The following is a 17,602-nucleotide window of genomic DNA, read 5'->3' as shown; positions in this document are numbered from 1 at the left end:
TGCTTGTCTCTGTGCTAACTTGATGAACACCACGCTCCGCAGTGATGGCAGTGCCACTTGATGGTCACCCTTGGACCAGTCCAAAGGCCAAGCCGCATTGTACAAAGGGATATGGGATTGTGTGATGGGGATCATTCTAGCAATACTAGTCTCATCTATTTTCGTGTTCTGGTGTTCTCGCCACTCTCACTGCTTTGCTCTTGCTCATCAATGTTCGTGTTCATTTCTGTTTTTGCTCATGTGTGTGTTCTCTGTGCTAGTGAGCTATGCGTGCGTCCCATAGCTCACGTCTCTCTTAGCTTGTGACGACTCCTAAGGGCATATTGTCCTGGAGGGGACCCCGTGTTCACTGTGGTGTACACTATCTTAGGCGTGCCGGGTAAAGAGGAGTGCTACAGGTATGCTAAAAATTTCACGATCCTGCTCGGGACTTTGATGTTACACGAGTTGTCATTGAGTCCATGATAGTGCAGCGTCTGCATGCCCAATACACGTTCTCGTTCTAGTACGGCCAGTCCAATCAAGAGTCCTCTATCTATACGTTGCTACAGTCGTAGGAAGGTCAATTTCGTACCATCCAGAACCCCTCCTCCACCTCTACCCATGGCATAGTCACAGGGGACGGAAGGGACGGACTGTTGGAACGGAGGGACGCCGAGTCGGAACGGTTCAGGAACGGGGATGGCAGGGGACGGTCGGACGTCCCCCTGGAGGCGTCCCTCACAAGGGACGGTGAAGGGGACGGCAATAGAAACGGGGACGGCTGTGGGGGACGGCAGTAGGAACGGGGACGGCAGGGAGCCATTCTAGTCATGGGCCTTTAGCCTTGGCCCATAGGCCTTGAGCCTTTGAGGCTTTGGGCCTTGGCCTCTCTCTTGCCTCCCTGAGCCCTCCCTATAAGAAGACACACACACACACACTCTCTCTCACACTTCAAGCTTTATCTTCACACACACACACGCTCTCTCCCTCAAGCGGCAAGCCTCAAGGGCCAAGGTCTCAAGTTTCAAGCTCTCACACAAGCAAGCTGTAGCCTCTCAAGCAACACACTCTCCCTCACACTCTCTCTCAAGCTTCACAAACACACACACACACTTTTTTTTTTTTTTGGTAATATCCAGTGCAGTTTATTTATATACTCATAAATTTACAAGATGGAAAGTCTCCGAAATGGAGAGTATCCCAAATGTCAGAAACATAAAGAGAAAAGCTCTAAGCAAGAAGCATCCATATCACCCTCATGGCAGGCATCATATAAGGATTGCCGCAATGAGGCTCCGAAGGATTCATATGACTGGTGATTCTGCCGACCCAAGTATGCCAAATTATGCTCACTCCAAATTGTCCAAAGAGCCCAATATCTCACCCAAGAGAGAAACAGTGAGTATTGGGACAAGGACCGCATAAATCTGCCAAAAAGCCAGATATGTTTCCCAAATCTATGACTCGGGAAACGGAGCCGAAGAAAATCTGAAATTCTCCTGAGGAGGATCTTGGAACAAGGGCAGTGCAAAGCAGAAGAACAGTTTCTGAGGGAGCCTGACATCTTAGACATGTGGAAGGTGCAATGTGACGTTTAGCAAGTGTGACCCCCACTGACAATGTGCCTATCAAACATCTCCAAAGAAAAAGTCTTTGTTTCAATGGCATTTTACACTTCCACAACATCCGGAGATTCTTCCACCACCATGAGAGGGGCTTCCTTATATGCCACAGAGAATTAGCATGTTGGTGAATCCATGGGGGAGACTGAAGAAACCTATAGGCTTTTATGGAGGTTAAGGCAGGAAGGGGAATAGGATGAATGCATGTAGTAGATGGCTGCAATTGCCAATCCATAAGCCTGTCTGTGTCAGCCACAGGTGGAATAGGTAAAAAGGGATGCAATAAATCAGCAATTTTCTTCCATATCGACCTATGATGCATTCCCAATGCATAGGAAGCAGTGGCCCGGGGAAAGGATAAGACATATCCCCAATCATCTACCACATCATGTATGTACCTAATTCCCAATTTCATAAGACATATCCCCGATCATCTACCACATCATGTATGTACCTAATTCCCAATTTCATAAGATTGTATGCCCGAACAGGTTCCTGTAAAGCACGTGGAGTGTCAAAGATGGCACTCCAATGAATACTTTCTTTCCTCATCGAGTTTGTCCTCAAGCAATTATCAGGAGCCCATTTGACCTTAGAGAGAACTTGTTTCCAGTCAAGTATGAGGGCAATAGAGAAAGGACAACCAGGTATCCTCCCTACAAATCTCCCAATAACAACCTCCCAATGATCCGTAATCCCACAAGTCCTCATGTTGACACACATGGATGCTAACATACAAGTCCATGGCTGCTGTTGACGGAAGAAAGTATGCAACATTGTAGCCTTCCTTGCAAGTACATGATATCTTATATTAAGGACATTAAGTCCACCATGCATCCTTGGGGAGCACACCATTTCCATCTTCATCAGTCTCAATGCTTTCACAGCAGTTTTTGTCTTCCATAACATCTCCATAGCTTCACACACACACACACACACACACACACACACCTATCCTCACACTCAAGTTCTCCCTCAACTTTCAAGGCTCAAGCCTCTCTCTCTCTCTCTCTCTCTCTCTCTCTCTCAAGCTATCAAGTGACAAGGAGGCATCCATCATCCATGGCATCCTCCTCGTGGCAGTGGCTCTTCAAGTTCCAACTACCCGTAGAAGGACAACGGGATGGACATGGTGGGATGAGGTCAATCGCACCCCATCCCCTCATGGAGGTGGTGCACAGCCATGGACATGCAAGCTTTGCCCGTGTAGGCGAGTGGGTGGTACTGACAAAGTAATTTTTAAGTGCCGTTCCTACCCCCGTCCCCGTTCCCTACATATGGCCGTCCCCCATCCCGTCTCTCCGTCCCCGTCCCCCGTTACCGTCCCCCGTCCCTTGTGACTATGACCCATGGCTACTGCAAACCTTGGTAACCCTCATCTTGGTAACAAGCAGGGTAACCAAGGTAACAACCAAGGGAACCCCCAACCGGAACCTCTCTCCACAATGCTGGGACAGGTCAATGTCAAACTTCCCATCTTCAAAGGCTCTGCTGCAGAAGATGTGGATGACCATGTGCAGCGTTTCCTCTCTATGTGCAGGACCAGAGGCTTGGACAGGGAGGATGCCTATGTGGCTCTCTTCCGTCCACACTTGAAAGTTCTGCAGATAAGGTGTTCAGCCAATTCTCGGCTGATCATTTTGCAGAATGGGTCACTTTGAGGGACACCTTTGTCCAAACCTTTAGGCCGGGCAACTATGAGGACCGCATTCTCCAAGAAGTAGGAACTCTACAATTACATCAATGAGAGACAATATCTGAACTCATGACAAGAACCACAGTGTTGGTGGCCCATCTTCTGGCCTACCCTGGTGATTTCATGGTGCGACAATGGGTGTTGCAAGCCTTGCCTCGGACCACACAACAAAAGATCCTGAGAGTAAGCCAGCCACCACCTTGCTAGAGTTGCAAGAGCTAGCTTCCCAGCTAGAAAATGCAAGGCAAATGTTTGAAGGCTCAACCTCACTGGAAGAACCAGTGGCTATCCTCAAAAGGGAGCTGGCAGCTTTGAAGCTTCAAAAGACACAAGGAGAGGATGGCACCTTGGCTCAGCTGAAGAGGGAGATTGAAGCACTAAAAGGCCAGCAAGAAGCAAAGCAAGTGTTTTGGTGTGCCATTTGCCAAACGGCATGCCATACTCCACAAGAATGTTCCAAAAGAAGATATTGCACCTGTTGTGCCAAAAGTGGCCATGAAGACAAGGATTGCTAATATCTCAAAGGTGTCCGCCAACTTTACCAACAACAACAGCAACTTGCACCTGCCCAAGCCACTGTTCACCACACTACAACTTATGCCCTTTCTCCCTCACCAGTGTACCACCAATCTCCTACTCCTTCCACACAAGCCTATGCACTTGCCACTCCTTCCTATCCACACAACCCTGCCCCACCACCATCATACCTTCCACCTCTCATCCCTATCCCACCTGCTATTCCCACTGCTTTCGCTGCCACCTCTACCCCAGCTGCTCCTCCACGAACGCGTCGTCCACCAGCTACCCGTAATCATTCAATCCTCTGTTACACGTGTGCGGAGTACGGCCATAACCAAAGCCGTTGTTCCCTTCCAGAAAGTACACCTCCTTGCCGACACTGTCCAGAGAACAAGAATCACTATACCCACGACTGTCCAAAACAATGGGCATCCTCCTCCACCGACTTCACGCCTTCTGTCCATCTAATCCCAGTAGAAAATGAAGCACCACAAACCCTCCCCATCCCACCTTTTTCCTTGGGTATAACCCCTTCACCACCCTCCTCAACACCAACTCTGCACCTCACCACTGGGGCAGTCACCCGTGCTCAATCCAAGGCCATGGGGAGCATAGAACCATTCCTCGAAGAACAAGAAGAAACCTCTTCGCTATTCATTGTGTTGGAAATAAGTGCACACTAGGTGTACTATTTCTCTAGTCTAGTTTCAGTCTTTGTGTCTTGAGTCTAGTGCCATGTGGCACCTCTACATTTATCCCATAAGTGAGTCTACTCAATCTTGTACTTCTCACCTATAAATTGTAGGTGTCACATCAATGAATGTATCAATCTTGTGTCTTGTCTACACTCATCTCAAGGTATGTCTATGCTTTGTGTTTTCCTCTAGTCTTGCTCTCATTTCAGTTTCAGTTTATCTTTGTCTCTCCCCCATTTTTACAACATGGTATCAGAGCCTTCCTCTGCTGTGACGTCCATGACTCCAGCCTGTTCGTGCTGCATATCGAGTCTCGACCTCACCAACCGTTGCCACTCTCCTGTGCTGGCCTAGTGCAGTCGACTCAGCTTTGTGTGCGCTCAAAACCTGCCTATGAGCTCTTGTTCTATCTGCGCAGCACTCCTTGGGCACTGTGGCAGTTTTGGCTGAGATCCGCCCTACAAGCTCTTACCTAGGGAGTCCAATATTTCGGCCCTCTTTCTTGTCAATAACTTCTGGCCCAGCTTCAGCGTGCATCCGCTTGGCTTGGCTTTCGGCTTGGCCGGAGCGGATCTCACACTTTGTTGTGGTGGTTTCCTCCCTGGATCCCCTCACCTCTGGATTCGAGGATGTGGGCAGCACCTCTACCAACAGCAGCACTATGGTGCCTCTCCGCCTGACCTACCTCCTCAGCTTTTCTACGGTTTGGGGCACATCACTCTGGGCAACCTTCATCGAAGGCATCATCATGTTCAAATATCTTCCCCACCCTGCAGTTGAAAATATTCAGCAGCCTTGTTTCAGCTATCCAGTTCAGTTACAGCCTTGATCATTTGCTGGAAGAATCCGGTCCTGTCTTGATGCTTCAGTCCTTGTTTATGGTTGCAACCACTAGCCTCTACCAGTTTGTGGATCTTGTTCCTTGCCACTCGTGTAGACTGGTCCTGTGCATCAACTGAAGATCACTATCACTCAGCATTCACTTTTGAGCTGTACCTTAAGCTACATCGTCAAAGTCTTGTTCTACTCTTGTTCTCCTGCTGATCTGTTCCAAGCATAAAGGCTGCTCTTGGCTCTGCAAATTTCGAGGTATGGATGCTCTTCGTTTAACAATCCTCAGCCTGACCCTAATGCCCACTCACTTTCACGACTCTAGCAAGTTCTTCATGCTTCATGATTACTTTCAGCATTCATGGTTTATCCCTCTGGATAGACTGTCAAAGATATGGTTTTGAAAGAGGGAAGACCTGCTCAAGCTGGAGTAATCAAATCAGGATATCTAGATGTAATTTTCAGTCTTCTACTTTCGAAAAATACTCAAAATATAAAAAATTTAATTTTCAGTTTTCATGGGATTAGACACTGCCCTTGCATTTCAGCAAGGGCAGTGTTAGACACTGCCCTTGCATTTCAGCAAGTGGTAAGACCTTCCCTTCATCTATCTGTCTCTCATGTACGGGATTAGACACTCCCAAATATGGTAAGACCTTCCCATCTCTCTCATATTTGTCTATGCTTTCATGCTATCTACCACCATTGATCACCAATGATGTAGATCATGGGGTAATGTCGTGTCTATTTGTCTACATGGACTTATCTTTGTCCCTATCCAAGAGGCACCCCTGCATTACTCACTCTGGCAGGAGGATTGACCTTGAGGAGGGATTATCTATCAAGGTCCATCTCTCTGTCTATCTACAATCAGTCAGTCTCTCTGTCTATCTACAATCAGTCAGTCTCTCTGTCTATGTGTCTATCTTGTGTGATCTTACAGTCATATGTCTCTGACACTCTGTCTATCAGTCTATATGCCTCTCTTTTGTGGATTAGCTACCCACATTCTCTTTGGCATTTTGTCTATGTCCCCATTTTTGTCAGTCTCTCTCATGTCCATCTGAAAGTCTCTCTCTCTGTGGGACCACTCTACTGGCTGATTGTCTCTCTCTCTGTCTGTCTATGATCCACTCTTGTCCCTACCCTTGTGGACCCATATGAGGATATCACTTGAGGAGGGGTGTCTCAGGATCTTTTGTCTCTCATGTCTTGTCTCTCAGTCTATCAGTCTTTATGTCTGTCTTCTAGTCTTGTCCATCTTGTCTTCTAGCTTGTCTCTCAATCCTTGTCTAGTCTCTCTGTCTTGGTCTTATCTTTTGTCATGTTATAGTCTTGTCTTTTGTCTTCCTCCTAGTGTCCACTTAAGGAGGGTGTTGGAAATAAGTGCACACTAGGTGTACTATTTCTCTAGTCTAGTTTCAGTCTTTGTGTCTTGAGTCTAGTGCCATGTGGCACCTCTACATTTATCCCATAAGTGAGTCTACTCAATCTTGTACTTCTCACCTATAAATTGTAGGTGTCACATCAATGAATGTATCAATCTTGTGTCTTGTCTACACTCATCTCAAGGTATGTCTATGCTTTGTGTTTTCCTCTAGTCTTGCTCTCATTTCAGTTTCAGTTTATCTTTGTCTCTCCCCCATTTTTACAACAATTGTCACTTGGTGGATCACGCATTTTTGGAAGCCTTTAAGGAGTTACAAGAGGCTTCCCCAATGGAAGATACACCTACGCCAAGAGTCCCACTTTTGCCCGGCACCACTACATCACCTTTCTCCACGAGGACTCTCCTTCAAAAAACCCCAACTGGAGTGTACACGTAACAATTGCTGGGCATTAACCATATTACTAGACAGCAACTGGGATCACTTCTCCACCAAATGGAATCTCATAGTGGTGGGCATAGGCAAGACAAAGGTAAGCAGATCGCAAGGTGCATGGGAGTTGGTTCATCCGGTACCTCTCTCACAGATTACCAGAGTCCTGGACTCACTGTGCAAATTAATGGCACACCTCTGCCTGGTGCAATAGTAGATGGTGGATCTGGTGTCAACTTGATGCCTAAATCTACACTCCATGCCGTGGGACTTCTTTTTTTTTTTTCCAGAAAGGAGACTTCTATTAAGTATGAAAAAATTTACAAAATGGAGATTTCATAAAAAGCAAGGTGAAGATCTCAACCAATCAGGAGCCCTGTGCTGCCAATAAGGTCCCGAATGAGACGATGTGAAAAAGATACCAATGTCCCACATCTCGTCTAGACATATTTGCATGTCTGCTATAAGCTTCCTGTGCTTTGGTCAAGGGGTCCTTGACTGACTCAATGATTTCGGAAAATGTTTCCGTCGTTTTATCAGCCTCAAGAGATTGAGACACCAATCTCGTTAAAAGAGAAGAGAAACGGTGACCAAAGGCTGCTTCATACGGAGTCCGTCCGACACTAGATGAATGAGTATCGTTCAAGATGGCTTGGACCAATGGAAGATAATGTTCGCATTTGGACTGCTGGTCATGGCAATATGACTTGAGAGCATCAAAGGCCAACTGGTTATAGATTTCTGTCTGGCCGTCTGTCTCTGGATGGAATGCACTAGACAATTGTAACTTAGTTCCACAGTTTTTGAATAATGCCCTCCAGAAATGCGAGTTAAACTTGGAATCTCTGTCTGATGTAATGGTGCTAGGCAAACCACAAATTGGGTGTGACAAACTAAGCATACGCTAAGCGGAACTTGATCACAACAAAAGAACTTGAAGGAAGAGATATAGAGAATAAATGTTGATTTACTGTTACAAACCATAGTTACAAACAGAAGGCTTTTGCCCACTCGTGCATCACTCCCAGCAAAGAGCTTTGATGGCGATCTAGGTAGAGCATGGACAAACGATGTCATGCACATACAAGGGTGCATAGCACAGTAAAGATAATCTAAAGATGTTGATCTCAATATGAAATGAAGACTGCCAAACTAGTCTATATATAGTATCCAAGGTTAGTCATATCGTAGCTCGGCAAATGTCGACCACCTTACCATATGGACCAATCCGTATCATATCACCCAATTGGAACCATATTAGACTACAACTAAGCCCTATGGTCTGTGGCGTAGCTTCCAGACCCATTTGAGGTCATCTCGGAATCTCTTTGGGCCCTACAACCCGAGAACAAGGTGTCCATGGAAAATCTCCTTTTACCCATGAGTGCAGCCAATCAGCCAGCACTAACATGCACCCTGCTTGGTATGGTGCCAAATCTACATAAGCTATCCGACCACACATGGCTAACATTTAGTGCCTAAATTGGGGACTCACGGGTGCCGGAGTGCTCAAAACATCGGCTACTCCTCATACATGGGGCCTTACAAAATAGAGCAACCCATCACCCACACAATGACAATGACTGATCGTGGAGCAATGATTTCCAACAGGGTTTCTAATTTCTTGTGGTTCCATCTGGGTAATCAGGTTCTTTTTTTGCATTTTTCAGAAAAATCTTGCAGAAACCAAAGTAGGATCATTCAGCACAGCAAAAACCAGTTTAAGCAAGACCACACAAAGAACAAACGAATCAAAACATAAAGTGAAATAACAAACGCACCTAAGCCTTTGAAGGGAGGCTGTTGATAGAGAAGAAAGATAACTGCAAAACAAAAACATTAGGGTTCAAACTGCAGCACCCAAATCAATATAATCACATTATTCTTGAGAACCAATTCTCACAGACAAATATCAAAATGGATGGACACACAAGGCCAAGGTTTGATCTGCAAATCAGCAGCAGAAATACAAACCAAAAATCTCTAATCGTCCTGGTAAGACATTAAGTTAGACTATGAATCAATGAAAAGTTCAGGTAATTTCCCAAACGTAACAGCCTACAGGAAAGGTAGTGCAATATTAACTTCATAAGAGTCTACTCACAAAGTGTCAAACCATCAACTCCATCATGCATAGCATAGGCTGCTTGCTATGACAACCCCACTCACGTCATAACGTAGACTACTTGCTATGGCATCCCCACTCAAGTCAGTGCAGGTTCACATATAAGAGATATGACCACCTACACCGGACTATCTTTCATCCATAAACCATTGTACTGAGTTTCTATCACTTCTCTCATGGGGTGAAGGATATACTCAGCCATGATGAAGGCTATAGCATTAAAGTGCACAGCCAACCATATGTAGTCACAAAAGCATCACTTCACTATGTTAGAATAGAGTAAAAGTGACCACATTGTCATGCACGGGGACTTCGTGATTCCCGCTGCAATGAGATCTGCGAGGTCAATCGCATCTGAGTTCCTCCCAAGAATCCTTGGACAGCTGGCATGCAAATGGCTCTACCAATCACAAGCCGAGAATATCAAGCCTGAACACTTGGGGAATCAGTTGTTTGGAATTTAGTGTGCTACTTTGTTTGCCAAACAGTTGATTTTATTTACCCACCGTTGATTAAGTTTGCCATGCATGACGACTGGGAACAGCAAGTCAACCCCATTCCTGGATGCGGGTCACCCATTGGGGCAGGAATGGGGGGTGACATGCCATTCCCCTCTTCTTTCCAAATGCGTCATAATGCATTCCTAATCTAAACATAACTGCTGCTATGGCATCACCATTTTTAACGCTCTCCAAATTAAGTCTCCACCTCGGCCAAAGGCAACATACATGCGGAACTTTATGCTCTGTAGCAGACCTTGCTGCCCGGCACACTAGGGTTTGTAACACTGATTGCGTCACGGGTTCACTCTATGGCAATATGCCTCCAGAAGTTGCTACTTTGCTAGTGAGACATGCAGCTACACTGCCCGCACTCACACACACACACTGGGAAGACACTACATTCAATGTACACCCAAGAGACAGTGACAACAGGCAGTTGGCAAAAAGCAGAGGAGAGAGACACTCACAGTTACAGAGACAATGAAGATCAAGAACAATTGCATTCAGTCATTCATTTTGTCCCTCTGGCAGTCCCAAGCTTGCTCATTTATACAAGTGGTTGAGCCACCGTGCAAGTAATTGCATGTTGGGTAGGTGCACCGTTTGTGCGATGAAGTGCCTGCCGCCGCTGAACGTGGAGTGGGATTCCTTGTGCAACCTACCAATATTAGAGATGTGCCAGTGCAACCTACCACTGATTGCCAATGTCAGGAACATGCCTTGCCAATGTTAAGAATGTGTCACACCCACTCGTTGATGGTGTGCAAGTGGCGGCCCTCCAAGATAAGATGGACCTGGTAAATGCCATGGAGCGCACATGGCTGATGAAGACATTGGTTGTGGGTGGGTACTTCCATCCATGAATCACCAACTTGGAGTGCCACTTGTCATTTGTCAGGAAATCTGACCGGCTACAGGTTGCCCACCACTAATGGATTCACCATCCTTGTGAATGCAACCGAGAAGACATGGTCGAGGAGCATATCATGTGGTACATAATGTAAAAAGAAATAAGAACTAAATATGAAAAGAAATCTGCATATAATGATGGTATGTACAATGATGAAATTGTCCCATGAAACAAAACTAAACACTGCAGGAGTGAGGAGATGACTGCCTAGGGCCTTGTAGATGGAGGGGGTGTGCAGGAACCGGAGTGCTCAGCAAAGGGTAATCCCTGCGTCAGTGAACAGAGATGCACTCCGGTGACATCCACAAGATGGGGATCCTAGAGAGTAGGGGAGAGGAGAGATACAGTATGGGAGCTTGCAGACACCTGAGAGGCCATGAGTGAGCTGATGGGTTGGGAGATGGCGGAGATGACGGAATCCACACGGTGGGGGTGGGAAGCGTGGCAGGAAGGTTGGGAGATGTGGTGGTGGGTGAGAAGCAAGCGGGGGTGGTGGAGGGTGGTGGGGGTGGGCTAGGGGATGTGGTGGGAGAATATGGTGGAGGTGGAATAATAGAAGTGGCAGTCAATCCGGTGGAAGGGTAGTGTCGGCGGGCTGGAAAGCCAAGCAACAAAGGCAGTGGAGGTGGTGTCAGAAGTGGAGAAGACACTAAAGGTAACTGGAGGAGTCCCTGTGGGAGAAGGGCAGTACCTGCAGTTGTTGGGAGGTGACAGTCCGCCAGCTGTGGTGGGGTGAGGATGGGACCAAGGAGGATAGGGGTTTTGGAGCACCTGCGGATGGCGTCACTAGGGCGTGAAGGGACCGACGGAATCTGCACGGGGAATATTGAGGAACTGTTGGAAAAGGCAGGTAAGTAAGCCTGTGCTGGGAACACAGAACTGAGAACTGTTGGGATTCCAGTACTGAGCCTGGAAGCGCCTGCACTTGGTGTGGATGGTGTCATGGAGAAGATGTGCAAAGGGATGTGACAGCTCATTTGGTTAAGTGGCAGCCATGTATGGAGGGTGGAAGAGTGAACACCAAGGGTGGATGGGTGTGCTGGGCCCATGATGATGGAGAGTTCGGGGGTGGAAATACGGAAGCGGAGATGGGGTCCAAAAAAGGGAAAGTGGTGGAGGAGACAGGAACAGAGGTCGGTGTCAGGGGTAGTCACGGCAGCCAAAGAAGCAAGGTTGGTGAGACCAAAGGTGGAGAGGTCCGTGGGAGTGAAGGAGGTGGAAAGGGAGGTCTATGAATAAAAGCAGGGCTCTTGGAGCTATATGAGAAAGCTATAGTGATTGGACCTCGGAGATGGAGCAAACTTGCAAGGGATGGAATACCGAGAGGATGGTGCGGAGCGGTTGGTGGCCCGAGAGGTGGTGACCGGGACATAACACCTATTTGTGTTTGTATAGGTGTGAACGTGTGAGCACCTCATATACATGTAAATGTGCCTACATGTGTGGGAACACCCTCTTCTCTGGATAAGATAAGTGTGTGCCATGTGTCATGTCCCCATATGTGGTGATTTGTGCTCTCACTCAAGCTTTGTTTCTCTCTCTAACCTTTCTCTCTCTATTGCACACTCGTGCGCACTATTGCACCAGAACAGCAGCATCGCACAATTGGTTGTACTTGTTTTAATAGTATGTCATATTCACAACTATCAACAAATCTTCACACACATCTGTCCTCAACATTATTACCTACTGTCCAGCCAGCACTTCTCTAGCCCACAATACATTGCTTATGCCTCATCTTTACTAGTGCTATCCACTCTTCACAACATACATATATCTGCTGATAAGGCTGCATTTATAGCTAAAACAAAACTCACTCATCAAGGACCTACCTAGATCAGCCATCACCTTCAAGAAATTCTCTTGAGCAAATTATCCGACATGGCAAACCAAAGTGAGGCTTATACGCATGATAGATGGTCTATGGAACATTATAAAAGGGACAAATGAGAAGCCCAAGGGAGCTACCACCTCTCCAAGAGTCAAGGCATGGGGGGACCGCAATGACCAAGCACTTTCCTATATCGGCCTAGCCTAGGTCTTGCAGATAATTTAATACATTACATTGACTTCGAGAAAACAACAAAGGAGGTATGGAACAAGTTGGAACATCTATTTGGCAATAAGAGTAATAATTCAAAAGTGTTCTTGAAACAAAAATACTATACATTAAAATTATTTTTCTGAAAAGGAGACTTCTATTAAGTATGAAAAAATTTACAAAATGGAGATTTCACACCAAGCAAGGTGGAGATCTCAACCAATCAGGAGCCATGTGCTGCCAATAGGGTTCCGAATGAGAGGATGTGAAAAAGATACCAATGTCCCACTCTCTCATAAACTGGCCGCACTTCCTCTTTGCAAGCCTCGAAGATCCCTGGATTCTGGCCCAGGTAGCCGTAATGGTGTAAATAATATCACTCCAAATCCTACAAAGACACAGAGAAACAAGAACGGGAGTACCCTCAATGGCCTCAGTGCATCTAGCCTTCCAGATACTCCAGGCTGAGATGCTAGCAATAATCTCCCAAGAGCTGTCTAACCTCTGTGCCGGAGGGACAAAGTGTGAAAGTGGCAAATCCTGAAGACAACACTGCCAAGCAACTCCTTGCCTAACCATAATGGCCAAGCTCCTACCCCTCGAACCTCAGCTGAGGCCCAAATTGTGTCAACCAAATAATAGAACCAAAAGAAATGATAGTATCCCTCTTAATCCTACCAAAGAGGTGTGCAATCGTCGCAGACCACACCCTATGTGCTTCCCTGCATTCCCATAAACAATGATAAACTGACTTTGAAACTCCTACACATCTAGGGCATGCAGGGCAAGCACCAGTAACAAACCTCCACTGATTGGTGGCCAGATCACCATGAAGAAATGAAATGAAATGATATGATATATTAACGCCTCTAAGAGGCCATAATGGCCTATGAGACCAAAACTGAGAGTACATCTGAAGTTGGTGTCTCATCAAAGAAAACAACTAAACGAGACTAAAAAGTACAATAAACTGAGAAACCCAGATAAAGGAGGAAATCTGTGGCTTCCTATAAGAATGCCACAATCTCCGCCAAAATACCCTCTGAATGTCAGTCGAAATGCCATAAGATTCCCAATGGGGTTTAAGAGTAGGGACACTCTGATTGTGTCCCAAGATAAGATGTCTGGCATTCCGCACCGTATAACTGAAAAAAGGCATGCTTTTCAAAGGGTTACAAGCATCCTTCCACTCCCACTCACCAAGGTCCCAATGCAAACGTCTGATAGGGCAGCCACCAAATCTCAAGGGAGATGTCAGCATCTAGATAAATAGAGTCAAGGATACGGACACAGGGAGAGGCCGAGCGAGCCCTAGGCTCCCTGAGAAACAAAACGACGGGGCAATGATCGGATTTGGTGGTGCCAGGCATAATAGCAATGGTGCCTCCTCTGTCCAAGGACCAATCATCCACATAAAACCTGTCCAGACGTGCAAAGATGCTGTCATCCCCACTCCTGCGGTTATGCCAAGAGAAAGATAAGGAGTTTGGCCTTCTCTGGAAGTCATCCTCAGTCCAGCAATCCCTGCCAAAAAAGGAAAGCATGAACCTCTCCCATGAGGTTCGCTCCAAAGGGTGTATACCCCCTTCGCGTCCACCCTTCTTGTCAGAAGGTTGCTCAACCATATTAAAATCTCCTCCCACTATCCAATGATCAACCTCGGGAATGATATTTGTAATGGTGTCCCAAAAGGCCACCCTTTCACCTCTCACGTTAGGTGCATAGATATTCAAGATTCCCAATTTCTGACCCTCATAGATCAAGATCCACTGCACTCTAGCAGGGATGATAACACCGTGCCCAATAACATGAGGCATAACAGATGCTGCCACTCAAATGCAAACACCCCCTCTAGTCCCAACTGCCGAGGACCAGAAGGTGTGGCCAGAAAGTATCTTACCAGTTTGGCCACACTGAGAACTATCCAATTTGTGTTCCTGCAACAAAAGTACATCCATAGACCTCCTGTAACAGCAGGGTGAAGCTAGTCCTTCAGAAGGCGCTTCCTACCACGGGTGGGAAGCCCTCCAAGGCCCTGAACATTCCATGAGAAGATTCTCATGGAAGAGAAGAGGGTTTGACCCCCGATCTAAGAAGACGATGGGCAACCTGACAAGCCTCGCATAATGCTGGAGGACGGGATAATCCACGGGGCAAAGTCCACTGACATGCCCTTGTCCGAGGCTCTGCACAGTACCTGCATATGTACAAGAAACCTATACGCCCTGCGGGGCATCATGCTGAAAATCCTACAATACATGATCCCCACTGCGTGAACATCTTGCACATCGCCCCCTCCAAGTAGAGAGGACTCAACAAAATTACCTGATCTGATATATCATCTCCTTGCAAAGATGCATGAGTTGATACATCCTTCTGCCCAGAAACATCATCTATCTGAGGTACAAGATCCGAGAAGGTCTTCCCATCAATCGCACAAGGGGGCGCGCGTGAGAGACAACTCGCCACACTTGGCGGACTGTAGGACGGGAAGGATCCAAGGGAGGTGGCGCGTGAGAAGCACGCTTGCAAGGCCTCCTGCGACCCCGAGCCTGAGGGCAATCTCGAGTAAAGTGACCCTATTGGTGACAACCCCAGCAATGATCGGGTTTACCTGCAATCTCCATACGTTGCTTCAACAGACCACTAGGGCCCGGAAGCAAAACTTAGTCCTCAAAGAGCTCAATGTCACGGGCAAGAACCATGACCCCGAGCACAGCATCTGCCGAGGCAGTGACCACCTGGGCAGAAGATGTCGGCAAGGCGTGGAGGGGGGGCACTTCAAGAACCAAACGGACCCGATGGCCTCTAGCAAGGCCAATATGCGCGAGGAAGACTTGGGAATCTGAGAGTAATTGGGCAACTGTTTCGGTCTTCCTCAACAGGTCAAAATAGCAGGAGTAGGGAGGAAAGAATATCTTCCTCGGGCCCAATGGCAAAGGGCTGCCCTTCAAAACCTCTAAGGCTGCGTCCTCAGAATCAAAATCCACTTGGAAGAAACCTCTTCCAAGCAACCTGACATCTTGAAAGTGTGAGGTGAGGTCGGAGGGCAAAGCCGCCAGGACCCAATCCCAAGCCTGGAGACGGGAAGGGTGAGATCCAAAGATTCTGGCAATGAGGGTCGTTTTGGAGTCTTTCTCAATTTCGGCGTAGAGGACCGCGAGCTCGGCTTCGGAAAAAGCAATGGTTCGCCCAGCCGAGGGTGATTGATTAGCCATGATGCTAATCGAAGAAAAAGGCCGACGTGAACCCGAATGAGGAGCAATCCGAACCAAGGGGAAGAGGCAGGCAAGGAGGCGGAGGAAAGGAAGGGAGGGTGGCAAAGAGGCAAACACACACACACACACACACACACAAATAAATAAATAAATAAAACTTAAAATTTAAAAAAATTTAAAACAAAAAACAAAAAAACCAAAAAAACAACAAAAACAACCCACCAAAAAAAAACTAAAAAACAAAACTAAAAACTAAAAACAAAAAAACGGGCAAAAAAGGACGCAAGAAGGGCTGCGCAGAAAGGAGGAGGCGGAGAGAGGAGGGGAGGCGAGCAAGGAAAGCAAGAGGGGAAGGGGCGCAGTCTGGAGACAGCAACGGGAGGAAGAGGGGCGGACAAAAGCAAGGGCGGACAGCAGGGGAGGAAGGAGGGGGGGGCGGAGGAAGGATGGGGGGCGACACAATCGACAGAGGGAGGTTCGGGAAGCTCGCATGTCCTTTCCGCTACCGATTCTGGGCTTGGGATATTGATGACAGTTTTTGAGTCTATACGTTAAAATTAAAGGAGCATCACTCACTTCAAGAACACTTGAGCACTATTGGTTCTTTATTACAATTTGTTGCTGCCCTCACTATCAACATTGATGAAAGGATGTCCTCTTCTCCGATCTCGAGGACATAGACAGGTTGGCGAGGGAGAGGTCCGGGTGGCTAGGGCGGAAGCTCTCTCAAGAAAGTGTCCCTGTGTGTGCGGAGCTTAAGTAGAAAGAGCCCTACAACGCTAGTCTGAGAAGTCAAAGAGAGAGGGAGCATATTGTCGAAAAGAAAGAGTGTGGAAGATGGAGGTCAATAAGAAAGAGGAAATCACATTGTCGAAGAAAGAGAAAAGGCACATTTGACAAAGAGAGAGAGGGTATGAAGGCGGCTAGTCGCATTGGTTAAAGATAGAAGGGAATAACAGAATTGGCAAAGAGATGGTGATGTTGTTTGGTGGGGAGAGAGAAGGATGGTGATTGCCAAGAGAGAGACAAAGAAAAAACGTCGAAGGAAGAGCAGGGAGGCGAGAGAAGTGGGGAACGTTTGTGTCAAAGAGAGAAAAGTACACTTGTGGGCAAGTTGATTGAAGCGAGAGAATTGGCAGCAAGGTGGAAAAGTGGATGAGCTGAGGAGAGACGCGTTTTTTATCGAGGAGAGACGGTGGGGGTGTGTTGACAAATGGTGGCGATTTTGAGAGCGGCTAAGTGGGTGCCGATTGTCAAACAGAGTGAGTAGTTGTGCAAGGGGAGCACTTGTTGAAGAGAGAGTGGGCAGATGGTGAAGAGTGTGGGCAGAAAATTGCCGAAGAGAGAAGGTGGGAAAGCACCATGTCAAAGAGAGGGAACATGAACCGCACCATACGCAGCCGCACTGGTTGGTCACCATGCCAAGTGCCAAGAGAGAGACAGTGGGGGTGCGTTGACAGATGGTGGCACTTTTGAGAGCGGCGAAGCGGGTGCCGATTGTCAAACAGAGTGAGTGGTTGTGCAAAGAGAGCACTTGTTGAAGAGAGAGTGGGCACATGGTGAAGAGAGAAAGAAAGAAAGTTATATTAACGTCTATGGAAGACCCCAAGAGCCTATGAGACCAAAAATAATACAATGGT

At 47.1% G+C, this 17,602-nt stretch overlaps 1 protein-coding gene across 2 annotated transcripts in view; it reads right to left on the bottom strand.

Annotated features, from left to right (window-relative positions):
* The window catches only part of LOC147612182 (Thioredoxin superfamily protein), a 193,096-nt gene that overhangs the window by 94,065 nt on the left and 81,429 nt on the right, over nt 1-17,602 (bottom strand). For both annotated transcript variants that reach the window (XM_086784061.1, XM_086784060.1), the window contains one exon: nt 8,947-8,988. In XM_086784061.1, coding sequence (XP_086640187.1) covers nt 8,947-8,988 — 42 coding nt within the window. The remainder of the gene's footprint in view (nt 1-8,946; nt 8,989-17,602) is intronic.

This window comes from Cibotium barometz, chromosome 46 (assembly GCF_041138505.1).
Source record: "Cibotium barometz isolate CiBa-2024 chromosome 46, ASM4113850v1, whole genome shotgun sequence".
NCBI classification, from domain to species: Eukaryota; Viridiplantae; Streptophyta; class Polypodiopsida; order Cyatheales; family Cibotiaceae; genus Cibotium; species Cibotium barometz.
The sequence above is the reverse complement of the archived record's forward strand: the minus strand, read 5'-3'. Positions and strand labels throughout refer to the sequence as shown.